This window comes from Schistocerca nitens, chromosome 4 (assembly GCF_023898315.1).
Source record: "Schistocerca nitens isolate TAMUIC-IGC-003100 chromosome 4, iqSchNite1.1, whole genome shotgun sequence".
NCBI lineage: Eukaryota > Metazoa > Arthropoda > Insecta > Orthoptera > Acrididae > Schistocerca > Schistocerca nitens.
Window position 1 is genome coordinate 249,810,201 of NC_064617.1, and position 25,524 is coordinate 249,835,724.

Consider the following 25,524-nt stretch of genomic DNA (forward strand, 5'->3'; position numbering starts at 1 on the left):
GCAGAAGGGGGCCACTGTTACGCAAACATGACGCGAAGCAGTGCATTAGCGAAACAGAGGCATGCAGCTGCGTATAAATAGGTGTTGTTTTCTAACGAGATTCACTGAAGTGTGACTGCTCTCCTGGACTGTGAGGCGTGTCGCACCACTGGCTACACGGAGAGCAGATGGGGCACCGGCATTCCAGTCCACGGTCGGTCACTGGTTCGACCCTCTGAGGTCTACACAGGGCATTCAAGTGTGTCAGCTCTCCTGGATGTCGAGGCGTGTCACACCACCGGCTTAATGCAGCAACAGGTGGGGTGCCAGCGTCCCAGTCCACGGCGGGTCTTTGGTTCGACCCCCTGAGGCCAACGCGAGGTCCATAGCCAGCCAGTCAGTGGCGGGCCACCCCATGGCTCGCTACTGCCAGCTACACCAGCGAGGAAGGACGTAGTGGGCCGCATGGCAGCTCCCAGCGAAGAAGTGCTGAGTCAACAGGGAAGAAGACGACTGAGCCGGCTTTCGGCACAGCCCTGACGACGCAGTTGTACAAGGGCGACACACAGCACGTAGCACTGGGTCGCTGGGGCGGTGACCTCAGCATTTTGGGACCCTGTGATGCGGACCGAGGTGAACGGGGCTCTGTAGTAGAAACAAATAAATCATTTGGAAAATTCTCGCTGAGTTTTAATACGGCACCTACTGGACCCACCCACTACATTTGGTGTCAATAGGCCACATTTGGAGTCTGATACCATAACACATGGAAGTAACTCCACCCTTAGCCTTTATGAGTGATTGAACTCTGCTGTGGACACTTTCAGTGAGATGTTTGGATGTCTGTGGAGGAATGAGCCCATCCTTTCTTAACGGCCAAAACCACAAAAGGTAGTGATATCGGAGGCTGGGATATGAAGCAAAGTCGACTTTCTAACTCTTCCCAAAGGTGTTCCATAGGGGTTCTGGTCAGGACTGGGCAGGTCAGGACATTTCAGGGAGATTATTATCGACAAACCACTACCACAAACGCGCTGCCTTAAGACAGTGTATACTGTCATGCTGACTCAAACAATCATCATCTTCAAACTGTTCCTCTACTGTACGCAGAAAACAATGCTGTAAAATGTGTTCATATCCTTCCGCAATTAGTATTCTCTAATACAAAACAAAGGGTCCACGCCCTAATCACGAAAACATCACCATATCATAATACCACCTCTTCTGTGTTTCACTGTCATCACTACACGTGATGGTAGATTATGTTCTGCAGCAATTCGCCAAATCTAAACCCCAATATCTGACTGGCAATGGTATAGTGTGATTCGTCATTCATCATTCATAGTCCGGTGGCATAGCTCTATATACATCATCCCTCCCTCCTCCCCCTAGGGTGTAGTTTAACAATAACTACTAAAATGTATGGCTGAGGAGCGACTGCTCAAACGTTGTAATCCCTTGTTTTTAACTTCCATCATTGTGCTTTGTGTTAGTTGTGAAACTACTGGGTCTTTACCTACACTACTGGCCATTAAAATTGCTACACCAAGAAGAAATGCACATGATAAACGGGTATTCATTGGACAAATATATTATACTAGAACTGACATGTGATTACATTTTCACGCAATTTGGGTGCATAAATCCTAAGAAATCAGTACCCAGAACAACCAACTCTGGCCGTAATAACGGCCTTGATACGCCTCGGCATAGAGTCAAACAGAGCTTGGATGGCGTCTACAGGTACAGCTGCCCATGCAGCTTCACCACGATACCGCAGCACATCAAGAGTAGTGACTGGCGTATTGTGATGAGCCAGTTGCTCGGCCACCATTGACCAGACGTTTTCAGTTGGTGAGAGATCTGGAGAATGTGCTGGGCGGGGCGGCAGTCGAAAATTTTCTGTATCCAGAAAGGCCCATACAGGACCTGCAACATGCGATCGTGCATTATCCTGCTGAAATGTAGGGTTTCGCAGGGATCGAATGAAGGGTAGAACCACATCTGAAATGTAATGTCCACTTTTCAAAGTGCCATTAATGCGAACAAGAGGTGACCGAGACACGTAACCAATGGCACCCCATACCATCACGCCGGGTGATACGCCAGTATGGCGATGACGAATACACGCTTCCAATGTGCGTTCACCGCGATGTCGCCAAACACGGATGCGACCATCATGATGCTGTAAACAGAACCTGGGTTCATCCGAAAAAATGACGTTTTGCCATTCGTTTACCGAGGTTCGTCGTTGAGTACACCATCGCAGGCGCTCCTGTCTGTGATGCAGCGTCAACGGTAACCGCAGCCATGGTCTCCGAGCTGATAGTCCATGCTGTTGCAAACGTCGTCGAACTGTTCGTGCAGATGGTTGTTGTCTTGCAAACGTCCCTATCTGTTGACTAAGGGATCGAGACGTAGCTGCACGATCCGTTACAGCCATGCGGATAAGATGCCTCTCATCTCGACTGCAAGTGATACGAGGCCGTTGGGATCGAGCACGGCGTTCCGTATTACCCTCCTGAACCCACCGATTTCATATTCTGCTAACAGTCATTGGATCTCGACCAACGCGAGCAGCAATGTCGCGATACGATAAATCGCAATCGCGATAGGCTACCATCCGACCTTTATCAAAGTCGTAAACGTGATGGTACGCATTTCTCCTCCTTACACGAGGCATCACAACAATGTTTCACCAGGCAACGCCGGTCAACTGCTGTTTGTGTATGAGAAATCGTTTGGAAACTTTCCTCATGTCAGCACGTTGTACTTGTCACCACCGGCGCCAACCTTGTGTGAATGCTCTGAAAAGCTAATCGTTTGCATATCACAGCATCTTCTCCCTGTCGGTTAAATTTCGCGTCTGTGGCACGTCATCTTCGTGGTGTAGCAATTTTAATGGCCAGTAATGTGTATCCTTTCACAAGCATATGCTTTCGGGACTTGAGTCAATTCTGTAACGTTCTTCTGGGTGAGTGATCGCGTGAAAATGAGATAAAACTATCATTGTTTCGGCTGCTATTGGAGGCATCTCTAGTCACCCTGAGGAAGTCTGCCACCAATAGAAGCTGATAAATCGGTAGTTTTATTACATATGATACTGTCACACATCCAGACGAATTTCATTGTAATGTTTACTTTTATTCGCCCGTCGCAATTGCAGTATTTTAACACAGCCACTACAGGTTTCGATAACTGCTCTTATCTTCAGACGGCCTTTCCTCCACATACCATCCATTTAGTTGATCACGCTTTACATATGAGGCGACATCTTTGGACTGACTGTGAATTTATGGCGGGGCGGGAAAGTCTATCTGACGAAGATAGCTAAGCGTTGAAACCGATAGTGGCAGTTTTGATGTACACTGAGCTGACAAAAATTAGGGAATAGTGATATGCACATACACAAATGGCTGTACTATCGCGTACACAAGGTAGAAGAGGGCAATGAATTGGTTGAGCTGTCTTTTGTACTGGGGTGATTAATGTGGAAAGGTTTCCCGGCTTGATTGTGGCCCCACGACGGGGATTAACAGACTCTGAACACACCGAGCGAGGTGGCGCAGTGGTTAGCACACTGGACTCGCATTCGGGAGGACGACGGTTCAATCCCGTCTCCAGCCATCCTGATTTAGGTTTTCCGTGATTTCCCTAAATCGTTTCAGGCAAATGCCGGGATGGTTCCTTTGAAAGGGCACGGCCGATTTCCTTCCCAATCCTTCCCTAACCCGAGCTTGCGCTCCGTCTCTAATGACCTCGTTGTCGACGGGACGTTAAACACTAACCACCACCACCACCACCACCAGACTCTGAACAGCGGAATGGCAATTGGAGCTAGACACAGGGGACATTTCATCAAGGATATCGTTAGGTAGTTCAATATTCTGAGATCCAAAGTTCCAAGAGGGTTTTTCGGGAATACCAACTTTCAGGCGTTACCTCTCACGACGGAGACAATGCAGAGGCTGACGGCCTTAACCTAACGACCAACAGCAGCGGTCACAGAATGAGATTTTCACTCTGCAGCGGAGTGTGCGCTGATATGAAACTTCCTGGCAGATTAAAACTGTGTGCCCGACCGAGACTCGAACTCGGGACCTTTGCCTTTCGCGGGCAAATGCTCTACCATCTGAGCTACCGAAGCACGACTCACGCCCGGTACTCACAGCTTTACTTCTGCCAGTATCTCGTCTCCTACCTTCCAAACTTTACAGAAGCTCTCCTGCGAACCTTGCAGAACTAGCACTCCTGAAAGAAAGGATACTGCGGAGACATGGCTGAGCCACAGCCTGGGGGATGTTTCCAGAATGAGATTTTCACTCTGCAGAAGTAAAGCTGTGAGTACCGGGCGTGAGTCGTGCTTCGGTAGCTCAGATGGTAGAGCACTTTCCCGCGAAAGGCAAAGGTCCCGAGTTCGAGTCTCGGTCGGGCACACAGTTTTAATCTGCCAGGAAGTTTTATATCAGCGCACACTCCGCTGCAGAGTGAAAATCTCATTCTGGAAACATCCCCCAGGCTGTGGCTAAGCCATGTCTCCGCAGTATCCTTTCTTTCAGGAGTGCTAGTTCTGCAAGGTTCGCAGGAGAGCTTCTGTAAAGTTTGGAAGGTAGGAGACGAGATAGTGGCAGAAGTAAAGCTGTGAGTACCGGGCGTGAGTCGTGCTTCGGTAGTTCAGATGGTAGAGCATTTGCCCACGAAAGGCAAAGGTCCCGAGTTCGAGTCTCGGTCGGGCACACAGTTTTAATCTGCCAGGAGGTTTAACAACAGCAGCGGTGTTTGCGTAGAGTTGTCAGTGCTAAGAGACAAACGATACTGCATGAAATAACAGCAGAAACCAATGTGGGACGTACGAATAACGTATCCGTTAAGACATTGCAGTGAAATTTGGTGCCAATAGGCTATATGGAAACCGACGATCGACGCGAATACCTTTTCCTAACAGCACGACATCGCCTACAGTGCCTCTCCTGGGCCTGTGACCGTGTTAGTTGGACCCTTGACTTCTGGAGAACCGAGGTCTGGTTAAATGAGTCCGGATATCGGCTGATGGCAGGGTTCGACTGTGGCTTAGACCATGGACTCAGGTTGTCAAAAAGGCACTGAGCAAGCTGGTGGTGACTCGGTAATGGTGTGGGCTGTGTTCACATGGAGTGGACTGGGTCCTCTCGCCCAACTGAACCGATCAGTGACTGAAAATGTTTGTTTTCAGCCATTCATGGATTTCATGTTCCCAAACAACGATGAAATTGTTATGGATGACAATGCGCCATGTCACTGGGCCACAGTTGTTAGCGATTGGTTTGAAGAGCATAAAGTTGGGCTAACAGAATAAACAGAAATAATTTAAAAAGTATTAACTTGCGATATTCCTCTTCGGACTGATTAGTAAGGATGACAGTGTCACTGAAACGCTGAAATAACTCCTGTGGGAGCCGGTACAGAAAGCATACTTTGCATGGTGGAGATCGGAGACAAAATTCGTATACGAGTCAGAATGCTTAGGACTTCGTCTGTCATGTATCTCCAGTAATGGGATCACCACCCTTACGTTAGAGAAATTCTGGTTTATACAGAATTATACAGACAGTCTTTGTTCCCACGTAACGTCAGTGGATGATTCTGGTACACAATTCATCTTTCACTGTACGACGTACGTTGACCTGCGGAACCGAAATGTTCGCGAGATCAAAAATTACAACCTGCACTCAATGAAGCAATGAAGGCTCGAATCAAGACGACTAATTATTGCTTCCATGCATCTATAAAACCTTAATTTTAGAGCAATGGTCATTGTCTCATTCACTATTGTGTTCGAATTGCTTCATGAAACATCGTGAACTTGTCAAAGTCGTGCTGTTGCCTGTGCGAAATTATTCCAGTATTCTGTAGTACACTCACTATGTTGGCTCAACACATGTCAGTAATGCGGCAATAGATACGTCGTGTAGTGAATTCAAGGAGTTGATCTGAGAGTCAACAAAATTTATTAAAGGACTGAAACATGAAAACATGTTCGTTTACTCTGATATCGTTAGTATACGCCTCGGGAATGATTTGCCTGGGCACAGCTCAGCTCAGTAGCTGGGCAAGTAAAAGCTGAAATGGACTATCTCATCACTCAACGGCGTCAGTTTTTGTTGGCAGATGCACGATCGGTGCGACACGTTGAACATCTTGTTGTTGTGTGGTTGTTGACTGACAGCTGGTAGCACTCATCTTCCATGTTCAGCAGCTTCGGGGTAACACACTAGCATCTCGTCAACTCGCTTCGTTTTCTGTGCTGGCTAATATCTGGCCATAACCATTCAGGCTGCGAGCGGTGACCGACGCTGCCTTCCTGTGTCTGCGCCGCCGGGGCTATTGTCTGTGCTAATTGTCTGGCAGAAGCCGTGTTACTGTGTTATTTGGAGGCTGACAGCAGACAAGGCAGTGTGCAATCTAGTCGGCTGCTTAACGACTCGAGCAACTGACCGCAAGGATTGATCCATTTAACATGGAGCAACTTCAGAATAGAAAAAAGAGAAGATAAATATTGGAACGTAAGGAGGGATCTGAGTCAGAGTTTAAAGACTGAGTCAACAATGGTCTTGCATGTCACATAAGGCAAACTTACTGTCTCATCACTGTCTCTTCACGGTCCAGCCGAATGACTGCACGTCCTCTTGATTTCTCACTAGCTCACCAATTGCTGGAGACTTCAGTGATAACGGTTTTGTCATTGTGGGCCGAAACTGCAATTCCGCTCAGTGACTGAATGATATTTCGTGACCACATCTCGCTGTCTTCATTCACACTGAAAAATTTCCGATCTTGCAGCTGCCGCCTAGTAATTCAGGAACTCCAATCTTTTCCTTACGTGTTCTATGTTTTGGCAGTTCTCACCACTGGCTACAATCTCCCCAGCGTATTTTTCAAGTGCCTATCTCCCGTCCTATGTTGGCAAGGGAGCAGCCATACAACAATAAACCCGTATGTTTGGAACAGGAAGCCCTGTGCTTCGTTCAAGTGACTTGATGACTAGGTGACATCCATCTTGCTGTTATTATCGTAGCAGCGAGTTGGGACCCAAAATAATTATTCGTGGAATCGATTAAATGAGTACAAAATGAAGGTCAAATTTATTTATGAAATTGCACAACAGCCATCTCAAGTACAATTAGCATACTTGAAACAACATAACGATTGTAAGTTAAAATGTTGTTGTTGTTGTGGTCTTCAGTCCTGAGACTGGTTTGATGCAGCTCTCCATGCTACTCTATCCTGTGCAAGCTTCTTCATCTCGCAGTACTTACTGCAACCTACATCTTTCTGAATCTGCTTAATGTATTCATCTCTTGGTCTCGCTATACGATTTTTACCCTCCATGCTGTCCTCCAATGCTAAGTTTGTGATCCCTTGATGCCTCAGAACATGCCCTACCAATCGGTCCCTTCTTCTTGTCAAGTTGTGCCACAAACTCCTCTTCTCCCCTATTCCGTTCAATACCTCCTCATTAGTTACGTGATCTACCCATCTAATCTTCAGCATTCTTCCGTAGCACCACATTTCGAAAGCTTCTGTTCTCTTCCTGTCCAAACTATTTATCGTCCATGTTTCACTTCCATACATGGCTACACTCCATTAAAAACTTTCAGAAACGACTTCCTGACACTTAAATCTATACTCGATGTTAACAAATTCCTCTTCTTCAGAAACGCTTTCCTTGCCATTGCCAGTCTACATTTTATATCCTCTCTACTTCGACCATCATCAGTTATTTTGCTCCCCAAATAGCAAAACTCATTTACTACTTTAAGCGTTTCATTTCCTAATCTAATTCCGTCAGCATCACCCGACTTAATTCGACTACATTCCATGATTCTCATGTTGCTTTTGTTCATGTTCATCTTATATCCTCCTTTCAAGACACTGTCCATTCCGTTCAACTGCTCTTCCAAGTCCTTTGCTGTCTCTGACAGAATTAAAATGTCATCGGCGAACCTCAAAGTTTTTATTTCTTCTCCATGGATTTTAATACCTACTCCGAATTTTTCTTTTGTTTCCTTTACTGGTACAAGGATAAAAGGATAAAGTTACTAAAAATTGAACTGTTGCAGCAAAGTCTTGTCAAAGACCGGTTTCAAACAACCTTTATCTTCCATAATATAGTTTCTGATAATCAAAGACAACAGCATGTTAAGAAGAGAATATTTAAGAAAACAGATGCGAAATCTAAATTTATTACCTTTATAGAATCATAATACTTTTAAGAAACCATAATCATGGGACTCAGTGGTCTTTCGTTCCAGGTGAGAGCCCCGTAGATGAATACCCCTTACAGAAATACGGAAATCTATAATAAATACAAAATGGTACTTTGCTTCTGTTACAACGCGCCAGAAGCGCTGCCATTGTTCTGCCCAGTAATTCAGAAGCATAGAACGTGAATACGGCGTGTTTTCGTTTTACAAAAGCGACATTGCATGGCGTTCATTGGCACAGATCTTGGCCTCCTATACTTAGGACTCAGACACTGGTTTCATTAACCTGCAATAAATATACGTTACACACTGGAAACAACAACATTTCACCAGCTTAACAAATAACATGTAAGCATCCGTAATCAGGTAAATGAGGTATGCAACGTTAGACTGCAACCAATACAATTAAGAGAAACACCAGTCTATTAGTTTGGTGCCTTGTGGGGATGCCTACAATGTTCCTTTTATAATATTAGTGCCTCATTGCAAAGGACTGACCACTATTAAATTTGTCACCTTGTCTCTGAACCACTAACAGTACTCGGTACTTCACAAGAGACAGACCGTCACAACAGGGTGAACAATTCCAAGAGACGTCTTCAGTAGACTGTCAGTAGAGGCAAAACAATCGTGCTTTAATTCAAACGTCGGCTTCATAAGTGCTTACATCGGCACAAAATGCAGCTATCACGTTTTCCCATCAAGCTTTAACACTTCTGCAATAACACTGTTTGATCAGGGCACCTAGCGCACCAACTGTTCCAGGCTCATTTCCTCAGCCCACCAGACCAGCAACGCCTTGCCCGCCATGCTTCCGGGTTGCCTCCCCTTCCACTCAACAACCGCCTCTCTCGCCGCTAGAGAGTTTTACAGTGCGTGTGCACTCTATGTCATTTCTCAATATGATTTGTACTCGTTGCCTATACATTTGTGATTTCCTGATATGTTCTGTACTATAGTGCGTGTGCACTTTATTTCACTCCTTGATATGTTTATTTGTTGTAAAAATATTAGAGAGTTTTACAATGCGTGTGCACTTTATGCCATTTGTACTCTTTACGTATACATTTTGTGATTCCCAGATATGTTCTGTATTACAGTACGTGTGCACTTTCGTCATTTTTGTTAACATGATTTGTATTCATTGCATATACATTTTGTGATTTGCTGATATGTTCTGAACTACAGTGCGTGTGCACTTTTGTCATTTCTCAATATGATTTGTACTCGTTGCCTATACATTTGTGATTTCCTGATATGTTCACTACTACAGTGCGTGTGCACTTTTGCCATTTGTTAATATGTTTTGTACTCATTGTGTATACATTTTGTCATTGCTTGATATGTCTGTACTCAGTGCATGTGCACTATATTTTATTTCATATTATGCACCTATATATATATGTATATATTCTGTGATTGTAAAGTTAATTAATTATAAAAAATTTGTTGCTCATGGCAAGTCCGGCTGACTCACCATCGCTGCCAAATTTTTGCCCCCCCAGTGGAGGGTTATGTAACGCGTATGCTTCGCCGGCGATGGGCGAGGCATGACAGAATCTGTGACCAGAGAGTAGTTTATTGTTAGTTGTTGCTTGTCGCGAGTCTGCGCTAGTCTGCGCGAGTCGACAGTAGTAGTCAGCCGACAGTAGTAGTCAGTCGGATATAGTAGTAGTCGGTCGGCTTTAGTAGCGAGTGGACAGTAGTCTGCGGGAGTCGGCATGCGTCGGCTGTGTGCTCTGGTCGCGACTCTGGTCAGGACTCTGGAGGATGAGTATTGTTGTAGAAGGTAAAGAAGCAGCCTTGCGCATAATTAATAATGTAGGTTAATTGTAATTTAATTTGTTTAAAAAAATGCCCCAACAATAATTTTTACAATATAAAGTAACTTTTTTTTAATGAAAAACATTCATTTCAATTTAAAGAATATTTCCTATGCATTCCTTCCAAGAATTAAAAACAAAATATACGCCAGCATTGCACGAAGCTGTGTCGAAGAATGTATAATTAAGAGCAGATATAGTTGCAGTTTTTATTGAGGTAAGAATTTTTGTTTTTTTATTCAGAATACAGGGCCGAAGGTCAGCGCTGCTGTCCTTATAAAATTTACCAGAGATTATTATTTCTGTTGGTTACATTTGGTTCATGGTTTATTATTTAATTAATATTATTGTGTGGGTTTTTGGTCAATTTTCATTTTTTATCAATTTTTATGCGGGGAGCTTACGCTTGGCTCCATTTCCATTTTTATTTAACAATATTTCTGCGGGGAGGTTACATAGTGTCACGCAAAGCAACAAGGGGTGAAAGCCCCCTCCATGAAAAACACGACTATACCATAACACCACCACCTCCGAATTTTTCTTTTGGCACTACACACGCTGGTAGATGACGTTCACCGGGTATTCGCCATACCCACACCTTCCCATCGGATCGCCACATTGTGTACTGTGATTTGTCACTCTACACAACGGTTTTCCACTGCTCAGTCGTCTAATGTTTACGCTCCTTACACCTGGTGAGGCGTGTTTGGCATTTACCGGCGTGACATGTGGCTTATGAACAACCGTTCGACCATGAAATCCAAATTTTCTCACCTGCCGCCTACTTGCAGTGGATCCTGATGCAATTTGGAATTCCTGTTGATGGTCTGGACAGATGTCTGCCAATTACTCATTACGACCCTCTTCAATTGTCGGCAGTCAGTCAATAGACGAGGTCGGCCTGGGCGCTTTCGTGCTCTACGTGTCTCTTCACGTTTCACTTCGCCATCCGATCGGAAACAGTGGACCTAGGGATGTTTAGGAGTGCGGATATCTCGCTTAAAGACGTATAACCCAAGTGACACCCAAACACCTGACCACGTTCAGAGTCCGTGAGTTCCGCGGAGCACCCCACTCTGCTCTCTCACGATGTCTAATGACTACTGAGGCCGCTAATATGGAGTATCTGGCAGTAGGTGGCAGCAGAATGGACCTGATATGAAAACGTATGTTTTTGGGGGTGTCCGGAAACTTTTGATCACATAGTGTATATGGGATCGATTGAAGGAGTAGTTTCTGGACATCGACAACGATCCCGTACTCTGCGCGATTTACGCTGAAACGCCACTGAAGAGTAGGTAATTTGGACCAAGGGTTGCTTCATGATCTTATCGCTGGTATGGCACAACGAATTCAAGCATGCATCCCGAGCGAGGAGAAATTCCCACAGTGTTACAGTTGTTGAAGAGTGCTGCGAAAAATATCCCTTGGGAAACAGACGATTTTGTTGTTACTCACATTTTTCTTTGTTTTTATTTAGTCATCTTGACTCATTGCGAATTGATATATATCCATTTGGAATGTGTTCAGGTATGTATGCCTCAGTCCCAATTTTTGTTTCACTGGCACGAATTTCGGAATAATTTTATTGATGTGTGTAATTTGAGAAAGATAAATTTAAGGTATTCAGGTATCTTAGTCGAGGAGCTTCTTTGGGACTTTTTTTGATGACTTCGGTGAGCATGATGATTGCCCATGCACAAATAATAAGGAACAAATGGTAGCGACACATTGACCAGTGCGGTAGAGTTGTTGATGGATGTTGATATATTAGGTTGTTGCATAGGTTCGTAGACTTTTTGTTTTGCATGTTGGTAGTCCTGTTGCTATGGGTTTATTTATCGACTGGCACATTTATTTGTAATTCACTGTTGCTATTTCAGCTTAAAGAATGCCATTTTCTCATCTGAAGACAGTGAGTGGAGCTGTGGACACTAGAAAAAAATTGCTAGTGGCGAAATTGGAACATTTGCAAGATTTTCTTCTGTCTGTGTTCAGTAGAGGGGTGGCAGCACCGGAGGCAGCCCGAACCATTTACGCCGTGTGTGTGGATAGTGCCACTGGATAGAGCACAACAAGAAAATGATTTTCTCTTTTTGAGGAGGATAGTTTTGACATTATTGTCTCTTCGTTCAGGAAGACTTTAGGAGTTTGATGAAGATAGTTTAAATGCATTGATCCACAATAATGAAAGTCAGCGTACCCGATAGCTGGCAAATATGTTGAACTGTGATACTTACACCATCCATCTGCATGCAATGCGGAATTTTCTAAAATTGCGTGTATGGATACCGCATGCTTTAAGCCAAAATCAAAAATATCAGCGGTTGGCCGTATGTTCAAAATTGTTCAAATGGCTCTGAGCACTATGCGACTTAACTTCCGAGGTCATCAGTCCCCTAGAACTTAGAATTACTTAAACCTAACTAACCTAAGGAGATCACACACATCCATGCCCGAGGCAGGATTCGAACCTGCGACCGAAGCGGTCACACGGTTCCAGACTGTAGCGCCTAGAACCGCTCGGCCACTCCGGCCGGCTGGCCGTATGTGTATCTCTCCTTGCTCGTCATCAATTGGCTCGTGAGCAACACTGACGATTCCTAACCTGTATCGTTAGTGGTGAGGCGAAATGGTGCCTTTATGCCAACACAAGAGAAAGAAAGGGATCTTTGAGCCCAAACACAGCAGAAACTCCCCGTACAAGGAACTGTGCGCGTCCACAAAAAATAGTGTTAGACATGTGAAGGAACAGCGACGGTGTGATGTGCTACGAATTGCTTCCCCAAGGCGTAATCGTCATTGCTGGCATGTATTGTCAGTAACTGAGACGTGTTCCAGACGAAGTCCTAAAACAACGACCAAGAAGATTGCGTAAAGGGATGCTACTCCATGATAACGCCCGCCCGTATTGTACTGACAGAAAACACTATGCAAGGGTTGGTTCGGGAGGTCATTTCGCACCCACCTTGTTCGCCTGCCTTGTGCCCCAAGATTTTCACCTTTTCCGCTCTCTATCGTACAACCTTCAAGGAACCTCCGTTCCGGATGAAATGCGCTCCGAACATGACTCGACGAGTTCTTTGCTTCAAAACCACGTGATTTCTACAGATGCGGAATCGAAAAGTCGTCCCAGCGTTGGCAGACTTGTAAATAGCGAAAGAGAATATATTATTGATGACTAAAGTGTCCTTTAAGTGTATCTGTTGTGTTTAAACTTGTGGGAAAAAGCTACGAAGTTATGAACCAAGCTAATAAATTCAATTTCGAAATTTATTGTGCATCGAATCACTTATAAACTGGTATGGCTCTTACCTGCTCATTTATACAGTACATTGTCTCTGGTATGCTTATGTCAGCTGGTATTTCCGGACTTGTGATGTTCCAAAGTTTCTGGAGTCATGGCTCTGGAAGAAGTCATGGTGGATCACGTTAATTTGCTTTGTCAGAAACGTGAAGAAGCTGTATAAAATTGTTTGCCACAATCTGTTACACGACACCTACTACACGGCAGGATGCTTATGTCATTTGTTAGATTTATTCTTGGGTTTGCGAACCAAGTGACAGTCAACTTAGTGCAAGTTTTAACAACTTCATGGGAATAATACAATTTCTATATTCACTGTATTTCGAAAGTTCATTTAACCCACATCCAGTCACAAGCCTACTTCTTATGTCATATACTGTAATTAATAGTTTGTGTTAAAATTACAATGTCGAAATCGTATTTGCATAATCCGATAACATTTCAGATTCAAAATTAGCATGACGTCCTATTTCTACTCATTTAAACAGAAGGGAAAGCAAAGTCAAAGCATTGATCTCATTTTCTTCATTTGCTGACATTAATTTTGCTTGAATGAAAGTGCTGGCTATGATCAATAGTTTTCAGTCGTTGCTCAAGTGAAACTTTAATTATGGCTGTCCAATTATAGCATCAGGAGAAATGCAGATTGCTTCTATTTTCAACTGTAAGTACAAATTACACAGATAAAAATTAAATACTGATTCACAACAACTTTCAGAAGCAATAAAGTAAGTTACCTGCTTCAGAGCTTGGCTACATAAATTAGTAGTTGCTGTACTTATTACAGAGGGCTGCACATAAGGCGAGTTAAAAGTAGGTCTCTTTCTGTTACTGCAGAGAATGACTGTTTGAGTGGCGGATATAATCATAACTTTGGGATTTAGTACTCGATCCTTTTTTAACAATAGATCAGTTTAGGGCACACACGATTTACAAATTGATAAAATTTGCTACAAGTATCATGACTGTTGCCGAAACTCTATTGGGTGATAGAACGATATCTTTCGCAGTCAAGGTCATGCCTTTTTCGTGCATAGCGACTTAATATGCGGAACTGCATCCAACGTATCTCACCATAAAAGTTTTGGACACGTTTGGCATACGTAAACGATATTAATACACAAAGTAAAGAATGCATTATAGCTCATGGTAATAAAGTAACTGTGTTTTAGGAATTATTACCCAGTAACCAGATACTTTTGCACACAATTTGTTGCCTGATAAAAGAACAAATTGATAACAAAGACATAGTCGTGATGGTTCGGTTATAGGTGTTTCACTTTATTTTCCACAGTCATCATAAACTGTAAGCAAAGATCACTGCGCCTCAGAGTTGCTCTTTGATAGGTATTATATTTTTATCATATGAATTATTGCTTTTACTTTCAATACTAGGAAGAAGACTAATCACTCTATCAATCCATCTATGTTAATCCAGTGGACATAGTCGATATCTGCTAATGGTTCGTTGGAGTTCGTCCTCCAGTCTCTAACATCAAGTTCATTTGCGTTACCTATCATGCTTGTACCATGTTATCAACTTTCAATAGTGATCTTCTAGTGTTATCTAATGTAAGCTTAATAATAGGGGTAGATTTGTAGCCTCTGTTGCCAATTACTTGTCTTTAGCAGAGATAGCTTTGATTATGAGCATTGGTAAACATGAAAATTTTACCATACTTTGAAGACTTCATTTTGTGTAACTTATCGCAGGAGGTTTAACTTTAGACAATAAGCTATACAATCGTCTCATTTATTCTGTGAATTATGAAATCCTCTCCATAGACATCTATCTGTAAATCACCAATCATCCAAACTCTGGCTGTCACTTCAACTATGATGCCATATAGAGTATCACGCGTTTCGTTCTATTCGTCCACCAAAAAAATAATGCTGCCATTGTACTTCATGTCTCTGCTATAATTTTGTTTAATGGCTCTTCTTCATTTCCTTCAGATCACTGTCTCTCTCGTCAGATTGATCTCCTCCGCCTCCTCCAGTACCTCGGCCTTCTGCTTCCATAAATACCTTGATTTCTTTGGCTTGACGTTCTTCGTCTCAGTCTTCTTTTGGAATAGATTCTCTTCTTGAATCAAGTCCTGTAGCAGTTGAGAAATGGGTTTAAATACATGATAATGTACACAAAGGGGATCAATTTCTCTTCCTTTTCAGCAATAGCAGTTTCCTGTAGATGTCAGCACATGTCTTTAAAGACTAATTCCTTATCCAATGGAACTGAGAGACATTTTGACAACCACAGCTCAATCAGCATTTGAGCTGATTATAAGCAAATTTCTGAATTTATGCCACAATATGGAACTGCTCACGGTGTAGCAGATATCAGATTAAAATACTATCGAAATTCTTGCAATAACGCACATTATTGAAATCAACATTTTTGCTTTTAACTGTAAAATTGTGTTTATTGCAGAACAGAAAATAATGAGTAGAAACAACAACAAAATTCCAAACTGTAGTTGAAATAGCAGCATACACACAGACCGCAAAAACCAAATGGAACGGATCAGAACAGCAAAAAAATTCCATGTTGAATTCCACATAGCGGCATACGCACAGAACGTTAAAACTGAATGGAACAGATTGGAACGCCAAAAAGCTTCCTTAATGCATTTCAGATTTTTAAAACAAAATGGAGCAAATTGGAACATCGAAAAAATTCCAAAATGCATTTCAAATGGTGGCTTTCCTAAAAGCGATGAAAATGGAATGGAACGTCACAAAAATTTCATAATGCATTTCAGATGGTCGTATTCACACTGACATAACAGCACAATTAGAGAACTGGTTGAGTTGTGGTAGTACCACTTGCACTGATTACAAGAATGTCCTGATAATGTACATTAACTGTGAAAACCGTACGCTGTTTCAACACATCAGAGTGCTCGGTATGTTGTAATGAAATTATGAAGTGACACATCTAGGGTAGTTGCAAAGAAGGCCATTGGCATCGAATGTCCTTTTTTGACTAATTTCTGAGTTTTGTGGGTTACTTAGATAGCTCATTTGCAAGGATGTGCAATTAAGGATTAGGTAAAGAAGCTATTTATTATTTTTGTAAATTTAATACTGTATCCATATTTGTCATCATTTGTTGCAGGTCCACAGTACTGAAGATTACTTCAACATCTAAAAAAAAAATAAAGTATGACAATTGGATGTTACACACTTTCTACACAAACTGTACTGCTGTGATAATTTAACCCTCTCCACAAAGAAAATCCCTGAGCCCCACGACCCACCCACCCCATAGATGCGACCCCATCCCCCACCCTTACATCTTCTTTGACCCACACTTCCATCCTCTTCAATCCTGATACTCAATTCCTCAATGCCCACACCCTCACCCAGGCCATTGGTAAATACATCCCCAATGTCCTCCCTTCTCTGAAGGACTCATTCCTCATCAAATCCCCCAATGCATCCTTCCACACGGATCTCCTCTAAAAAATCCCATTATCCACTTTGGCCCACAAGCGACCCTTACCCCTCCTCTCCACGTGAGCCTCAACCTCCCTGATATCTGCCGACTTTCACCACTGTCATCACGAAGCTTAGCCCATTGATCGCAGAGGCTGAGGTGTTGACGGATCTCAATTCCCACCCTGACACTGAAATCTGCTCGGACTGTTGCATCTTTAATGATGCCGCACTGAATTACCTTATGATACTATTCACTGAATCCTCCTCCTCCATTGACTGCCTCCTTACAGAAGGAGCCCTCACCTTTAACAGACGCAATAAAGCTGACCCTTTCCCTTCCCCCCTCCAATCCTACTGTTGCCAATGCTGCCTTAAATATAATGTGGATGTCACTACTGATTGTAAGAGTCTCCCCACCTGACCACATTGCAAAAATTCACACTTCCTGAAGAACTGCCCCAACCTCACCTCTCCCCCTCCTGGAATACCTGCAATGAATCCCAACCTACCTACTCATATAAGTGTAAAGCAAAGCCTCCTCCCATCACTCCAGAGGTTACCATCCCCATCCATCCAGTAGATGATTCCATCCACCCAAACAACTACCTCTGCCCTCCTCTTACCGCATAGGACATTATCTACTTCATCATCATTGTCTTACATAACATCCACTCTTCCCAACGCCCCCACACCCTTTCCCAAATCACCCTCACTGCCATCTTGCACCTCACCATCTATGCCACCTACTCCCACAACCAGGCCCACTTCACCTTCAGCTTGCTCACCACCCTCGTCTAAATCTCACCTACCATGGTGTGACAACATTACAGTACCCTTTAACATAATGTCTTCTGCCTGCCCACCCACAAACACCTCTTCCTGCACACACTCGATCAACACCACACAGGTGCCTTCATACTAAATGGGTAGGTGGAAAGTGTACATTGAAAGACTCTACAAGAGAGTGAGCAAATTTTGGAAGACTTTCGCTCAAATAAAGCAGAAGGGATAGTTAAACTCCTTCAAAATTTCTGATGTCACTGTGGGAAATGACAAATAAGTATATATTCAAGACAGTGTGTGGAATCTATGAGATTTTAGGAAAAATATCATCCACTCAACTTAGAAGAGAACAAGGAAAGATAAGTAAGAGAACCATCAATCAGCTTATAAATTATCCAAATTTCCAAGAAGAATAATATATAGATGAATGGAAAAGAATGTTGAGCATCTCTTACATAACTATCTGTTTAGCTTTCAGAAAGGTAAGGGTCCTAGGGCTGCAGATCTGATCTCGCACTGGATAATGGAAACGAAACTTTTAGAAAAATTAAGAAGTGATCATGGATTAGTTGACATGGAAAAAACATTCAAGAATATAAAATTGTCCAAGATAGGGAATGGAATGTCTTTTGTCCCTGCCGTTCAGTCTATGCATGGAAGGGGCAATGATAGGAATAAAGAAAATGTTCAAGAATGGGATTAAAAGTAAGGGTGAAATTCATCAATGATAATACTCACTAATGACATTACAGTAGTAAGACAATGTATGTTCTGACCCACTCTGCTGTTGAATGACCTTGAATAGTGCCAAGTGATGAGATAAAAATGACGATAGTAGAAAATTTAAAATTCAGAAGGCGTTAGCAGTAAATTTAAAAATCCGAAATCTCGATGGCAAAAAAACTTCAAAACCCAAGATGGGAAATTAAAAGAAATTCCAATATGGTACTGTTCAGAAACTGAATGTCTTAACATTTTTTTAATGAAATAGTCAATCACAACACAATATTTTACTGAGGGATGCAGTAAAACTACACGGACAATCATTATCTAGCCCATCATGTTCAAAAGTATCTGATGTTTTTGTGCACCATGTTCAAATGTCTGCATTACTTCCAAAAAAAAAAAAAAATTACATAAGCTTCACTTGAATTACATAAATCGGCACATACACAGACTCTCTCTCTATCTATCTCTCTCTCTCTCTCTCTCTCTCTCTCTCTCTCTCTCTCTCTCACACACACACACACATACACACACACACACACACACACACACACACACATATGCGGGGAGAAAGAGAGAAAGAAAAATAGCATGATGTTCCACCCATATGTAATATTTCTCCCTATTTTCATTGTTCACTGAAAAAGTTTTTTGGTGAATACTGTACTATTTCATCATTAGATTTCATCTCTTTCCGTTTCACATAACACTAACAAAATATTAAGTCAAATGCTGTACTGTTTCATCAGTAAATATCAGCTGTCTTTGTTTTATATCTCATTAAAAAAATACTTATGTGAAATATTGCACTGCTTTCTTGGCAGATTTCATCTTTTCCTCTTTCCCACTACATTAATGAGTAGTGATTTTGCATTAGTTTCTTGAAATGTTGCTTAACTAAGTCTGCCTGTAAATGATTCATAGTCATACTGCTACTATTCCGTCTGTACATCATTCTGAGTACACGTGCGATCTCAGTACCACACCCACACAGGCAGAAACAAAATATTCTAGACACAAATTTGCTACAAAAACATTACATTTCTTTCTTTGTTCATCACAAAATTAAGCACATTTATTCATCTTCAGAAGTCATAATATATAATATATGTTGCAAGTGGCTGGCTCTTAAAGTTGTGTAGTTATGTGAAATGTCTGAAGCAACTAGCCACGTTTTAAGAGCTGTATCCACCCAAATGATTCATATTGACACTGAACTTCTTTTTGAAGGCTTATAGGATATAATGTGAATTATGTTTAACTACTGTAATTGTCAACCAGTTTGTTGTACTGATAAGAAACAGCTGAGTGTCATGAATATTTCATGATCTTCATGTTCTTCAAATGCAACAAAGCGCTCTGATTCCCTAAGGCACCGTTTCTTTACCGACTGTATTATTTTCATTGACTTCAAAAGGCGTTTAGATGATAGCCAGAACCAATTATCTTGTATGTGGAAACTAAACTCCATTGCCATTTGAATAAAAAACCACAACAGCTTTCTCTTATATTTCCACTATGTGATACTTTATGAACAGGAATTGACGTTTTATACACACTGATATTAATATGCACACATGGAAAAGAAGGAAATTACGTTGTTTCATACAACTATTTTCGAAATCAACTGTGTCCACGTTATTCACACTACCGCAATAAACTGTGCATCTCGTGCCACTATTGAAAGTCATGCTTCCCATCACTAATATCTGAGAATTTTTATGGTAGATATAGCTTACTGTTCTTCAGATACACCAAAACTGCTGCTTTCATGCAGATTTCATGTTCATGCCTCTTTTAGTCAAGATCTTATCACTTCCCAAATGCCAAGTTTTTGTTGCAAACTACACTTCTGCCACCACTCAGAAGCTTCAAATTCTGCGACATGGAAGCAAAGAATTCTCTGTTTTATTGAATTGTAGCAAGTAATGATAACAAAAACACAAAAATTTTATTATTACTAGCCTTTTATCCACTTCACCATTCATTACACCTACTGCACACATGTTGCACGCACATGTCTTCTCCTCTCTGTGTCTCTGTCCTTCTCTTTCCATCTTCTTTCTCCCCCATATCCTTGGCCCTCTCCTTCTGTTATCTCCCTGTCTCCTCCTCCCCCTGTCTATGTCAATGTCCATCTTCTTCTTCCCTTCTCTCTGTCAATCTCCTCCACCCCATCTTGCTAACCATCTCCTCCTCGCCTTCTTACTATCCATCTCCTCCACACCCCTCTCTCAGTTCAACCATGCCTATCCACAGGTATACCACCTGGAATCCATTCCAGTACTAGTGGCAAAGCATGCTAGTCATGCAGAGCAGTGTAAATTTCAAGCATCACCAACTCTTTCTTACCCCCACCCCATCATGTGGGAGCTAAGTGATATTAACCACTACACTAAATAGTAAGTGTTCTAAAGCAGCATTATATTTCTTGTCAAGATAAGGTGCAAGGTAAAATTTGATCCCATCTAAAACTTTGGGCATTTGGTCGATTTCTTGGATAGGACAGGGCGAGAAAGAGTCTGAGGGATGGGTTGGAGGGGTAGGTGTCAAGGGGGCAGGTCCTCCCTGAGGGCAGGTTATGCAGGGGGTGGGGGTGTGGGTGTAGCACTGTGGTGGACAGAGATTCATGCTGGCTGGGAGCCTGACATAGGTGGCGCAGAGAGTGGTGGGAAACCCAAAAATGACGGTGGGGTGATAGCTAAGGGTGAGTGAGTGTCGAGGGAAGTGATGGTTGAAAATGGCGCAGGAGTAGGGTGGACAGGAAGGGAAGGGAGAATGGGGATAAAGTCTGCTGATGAGCTCCGTGTGATGCTAGTTGGAGCAGCGGAAGGGGAGGTGCAAATGTTGAAGGTGGTGAGCAAGTGGGGCGTAAAGACGGTGACAGTGGTGCTGACGACAGTGGCGGTGACGGTGGCATGGACGAGAAACGGCGGCGACGACGAAGGAGCTGTCAGCAAAGGGGGAGGGAGGCAGCGGCGACTCGACCAGTAAGGGGCGGCAGGAAGTGAAGGTGGTCTGGCGAATCCCTCTGGGCAATGGCTGGAAGATGACGGCAACAGGGCGGCTCAGTATCCCCAGCTTGGCACAGCGGCGACGGCAACAACGGGGGAGGGGCAGAGCCCCACCAGGGCGGCGGCGGCGGAGGCGGCGGCGAGCACCGGGCTTCGGTGGCGACGGCGAACACATGACGGCGGCTGTGGCGAGCACCGGGCGGTAGCACCGGCTGGCTGGCTGGCTGGTGGCGGACAGATGAACAGACAGCAGGAGGCTCTTCCAAAAGTGTCGAGTGCAGCTCAGGCAGCGTAATCCTCTGATTTGGAAGTGAAGGGATCCAACCCTCAAGATGGTGACTGCTAGTTCATGGTGTCAGCTTTATACACTACTGGCCATTAAAATTGCTACACCAAGGAGAAATGCAGATGATAAACGGGTATTCATTGGACAAATATATTATACTAGAACTGACATGTGATTACATTTGCACGCAGTTTCGGTGCATAGGGCCTGAGAAATCAGTACCCCAAACAACCACCTCTGGCCGTAATAACGGCCTTGATACGCCTGGGCATTGAGTCAAACAGAGCTTGGATGGCGTGTACAGGAGCAGCTGTGCATGCAGCTTCAACACGATACCACAGTTCATCAAGAGTAGTCACTGGCGTATTGTGACGAGCCAGTTGCTCGGCCACCATTGACCAGACGTTTTCAATTGGTGAGAGACTTGGAGAATGTGCTGTCCAGGGCAGCAGTCCAACGTTTTCTGTATCCAGAAAGGTCCATACAGGACCTGCAACATGCGGTCGTGCATTATCCTGCTGAAATGTAGGGTTTCGCAGGGATTGAATGAAGGGCAGAGCTGCAGGTCGTTACACATCTGAAATGTAACGTCCACTGTTCAATGTATCGTCAATGCGAACAAGAGGTGGCCGAGACGTGTAACAAATGCCACCCCATACCATCACGCCGGGTGAAAGGCCAGAAAGGCGATGACGAATACACGCTTCCAATGTGCGTTTACCGAGATGTCGCCAAACACGGATGCGACCATCATGATGCTGTAAACAGAACCTGGATTCATCCGAAAAAATGACGTTTTGCCATTCGTGCACCCAGGTTCGTCGTTGAGTACACCATCGTAGGCGCTCCTGTCTGTGATGCAGCGTCAAGGGTAACCGCAGCCATGGCCTCAGAGCTCATATCCATGCTGCTGCAAACGTCGTCGAACTGTTCGTGCAGATGGTTGTTGTCTTGCAAACGTCCCCATCTGTTGACTCAGGGATCGAGACGTGGCTGCACGATCCGTTACAGCCATGCGGATAATATGCCTGTCGTCTCGACTGCTAGTGATACGAGGCCGTTGGGATCCAGCACGGCGTTCCCTATTACTCTCCTGAACCCACCGATTCCATATTCTGGATCTCGACCAACGCGAGCAGCAATGTCGCGATACGATAAACTGCAATCTCTATAGGCTACAATCCGATCTTTATCAAAGTCGGAAACGTGATGGTACGCATTTCTCCCCCTTACACGAGGCATCACAACAACGTTTCACCAGACAACGCCAGTTAACTGGTGTCTGTGTATGAGAAATCGGTTGGAAACTTTCCTCACATCAGCACGTTGTAGGTGTCGCCACCGGCGCCAACCTTGTGTAAATGCTCTGAAAAGCTAATCATTTGCATATCACAGCATCTTCTTCCTGTCGGTTAAATTTCGCGTCTGTAGCACCTCATCTTCGTGGTGTAGCAATTTTAATGGCCATTAGTGTAGCAAAAATTAGTTCGGGGACGAATGAGCATTGGATTGCGATGTTAAATATAATTTATTACAGACATATCGCTAGATATTGCCGTCAATCAAAATTTTTAATGATTATATGTAAGAATTGATTTAAATTATTTTATTTTGTATCTTGTAATTAATGGCGTTTTAAAATGAGTGACAAGAAGGGCAAAATTTTGACGGAGTCAGAGACACAAGGAGTATCAGAACCAGAAGCAGTTAGTGTATCATTGGAGAGGTCAGCTTCATTGATAGTAGTTTGTGTGGATTTAAGTAGTCTGGCAAAAGTGCAGTCACCAAAGTGAAAAACAGATCTGGTGGAAGCCATTTTAGTTGCTTCTTTCTCTGGTACATGAGCTGAGGATATGCAAGCGTTTGTGGAGGATCTTAGGAAATTGACAGAGATGAGAGTGTGGTATAATACAGAACTCTTGACGATAGTAAGATTAAGATTTAGTGGGAAAGCGGAAACTTTTGTCGGTTATGGGGAACATTTGAGGAATTTAGAAAGGGGTTAGTTCAATGATGTACAAAGTTAAACATTGACAGACATATTACAGAGCAGTTGTACATGGTAACGAAGAAGCATATGGAATCGGCAGAAGAATTCGCTGGTAGACCAAAAAAGATTAATGGTAGTACATACGAGTTGGGGCAGAACACTATGGTAAATTAAATATTTTTACGTGAGGCTGAGCAGAAGCTACTTGTTGCATTTTTAAGAGCGTCGCCTTCGGAAATGTCAATGGCACTATGGACAGCGTTTCCGATCAGTTAACATTCAGCTGTGAGATTGACAGTAGAATGCAAGAAAATGACGTGCCAGGCGGATTGCAAGCTAGACGAAGGACGAACAGCGTTTTCAGCCAGTATTAGGTGTTATACTTGTGAACGGATGGAGCGGAAGCAATGGCGTCAGGCACGGGGTAGTGAAAGTAGACACAGAGCTCAGCATAATGGTAACGCTAGTTTTAGAAGTAGGGAAGCAGGAAACCGGCAGATGTAAAACGCCAGTTAAGGTGCACCTACAGGCATTCCCAGAAAAGCTAGACCCTACGAATTTGTATGCAGAGATGGCTTGTGTGCTCAGAAGAATAGTAGGGAGAAATAACTGCAGGATATTGTCGGGCACAGGGGCACATGTGCCGACTGCCAGTAGCGATCCGGTGGAACATAAGGAATGCAACCCACCATGGAATGGTGAAGAGTGGGTGCTGGAGATGTAACACAATTGAGATTGGTGGACATAGATTTTTGCCTGGGTAGGATTCAGTGAAGACAATGTCTAGAGCCTGTGCACCGTGAAAGCTATGACATGATTCTGGGACTGGCTTTCTTGCGTCAGCATTGTGCTAAAATCGATCTTTGGCAAGATGTGGTGGAGTTGATGGAAAAATGTTTCAGTCGGATGAAACTGCTGCCATTATAGCAATGTCGCGAGGTCTACTGAGTAAGACAAACTGTTTAACCCTAGGACTCACTCTGGGGTCATAGGTGACCCCAATCATCTTTACTATGGATAAAATAATATTTCTATTTCTTGTAAAAATACAGAATTTTATGACTTTACCACACAGTATTGTAGTTCTCTCACAAAAATTTTTAGAGCGCTTGACGCAACATTTAAATCAATAATTAACAAAAACTACTTTTGGAGTCAATTATGACCCCAGATAGATTATATGTAACATTCATAGAATGTATAGATTATCAACTATCAATCTCTTTCTTAGGTATTTTGAGTTCGTAACACTGAATTCAGGTGTTATTCAGGTGTTACTCAAAACTAACCTCAAACTGGAAGTTCGTTTGTACGTTTGTTGTACGTTTGTTGTTGCAGTGTAATTTCAGCATGGATGGAATACGTTTTGCTCCTGGCTATAGTGTAGAACAAGCTATGGAAGACTTATTTCGTAGCAGTAGTGATTCAGAAGGTAGTGACGGCGAAGATGATGGAACAGAGACACAGGTAGACCAAAGTGATGAAATTTGTTTACATGAATTAGAAGAAAATGGTATTCTTGCTGAAAATGATGACAGTGGAGAAGATGAAAGTGCAGTACTGGTAAGCATGGGTCGGGATATTGCATGGAGTACAAAAGAACCATCAATTCGTAGATTTCCAATCCGCAACATACAACGATTTTCAGCAGGTATTCCTAGTACAGTTAGTGTTAGCTCAGCTGTTGACTGTTTCAGGCAGTTTATTACTAATGAATTGCTGGATATAATAGTTCAGTTCACAAATCAACGAGGAAATCAAAGTGTCTGGAAAATTAGTTGACTGGCGTGATACAGACAGATGCGAGCTTCTTTCATTTTTAGGCTTGCTGATTCTGTATGGCGTACAGAAGAGCCGGGGGAAACCTATTGACGAATTTTGGGACTCTGAATATGGCACTCCTCTATTCCGTGCTACTATGTCGAGGAGGTG

General features: G+C 43.1%; 1 protein-coding gene across 1 annotated transcript in view; it reads left to right on the forward strand.

Moving 5' to 3' along the window:
* LOC126252232 (WAS/WASL-interacting protein family member 3-like) overlaps positions 1-25,524 on the forward strand; it is a 148,550-nt gene that overhangs the window by 96,911 nt on the left and 26,115 nt on the right. The window contains exon 3 of the mRNA XM_049953104.1: positions 24,931-25,155. Coding sequence (XP_049809061.1) covers positions 24,931-25,155 — 225 coding nt within the window. The remainder of the gene's footprint in view (positions 1-24,930; positions 25,156-25,524) is intronic.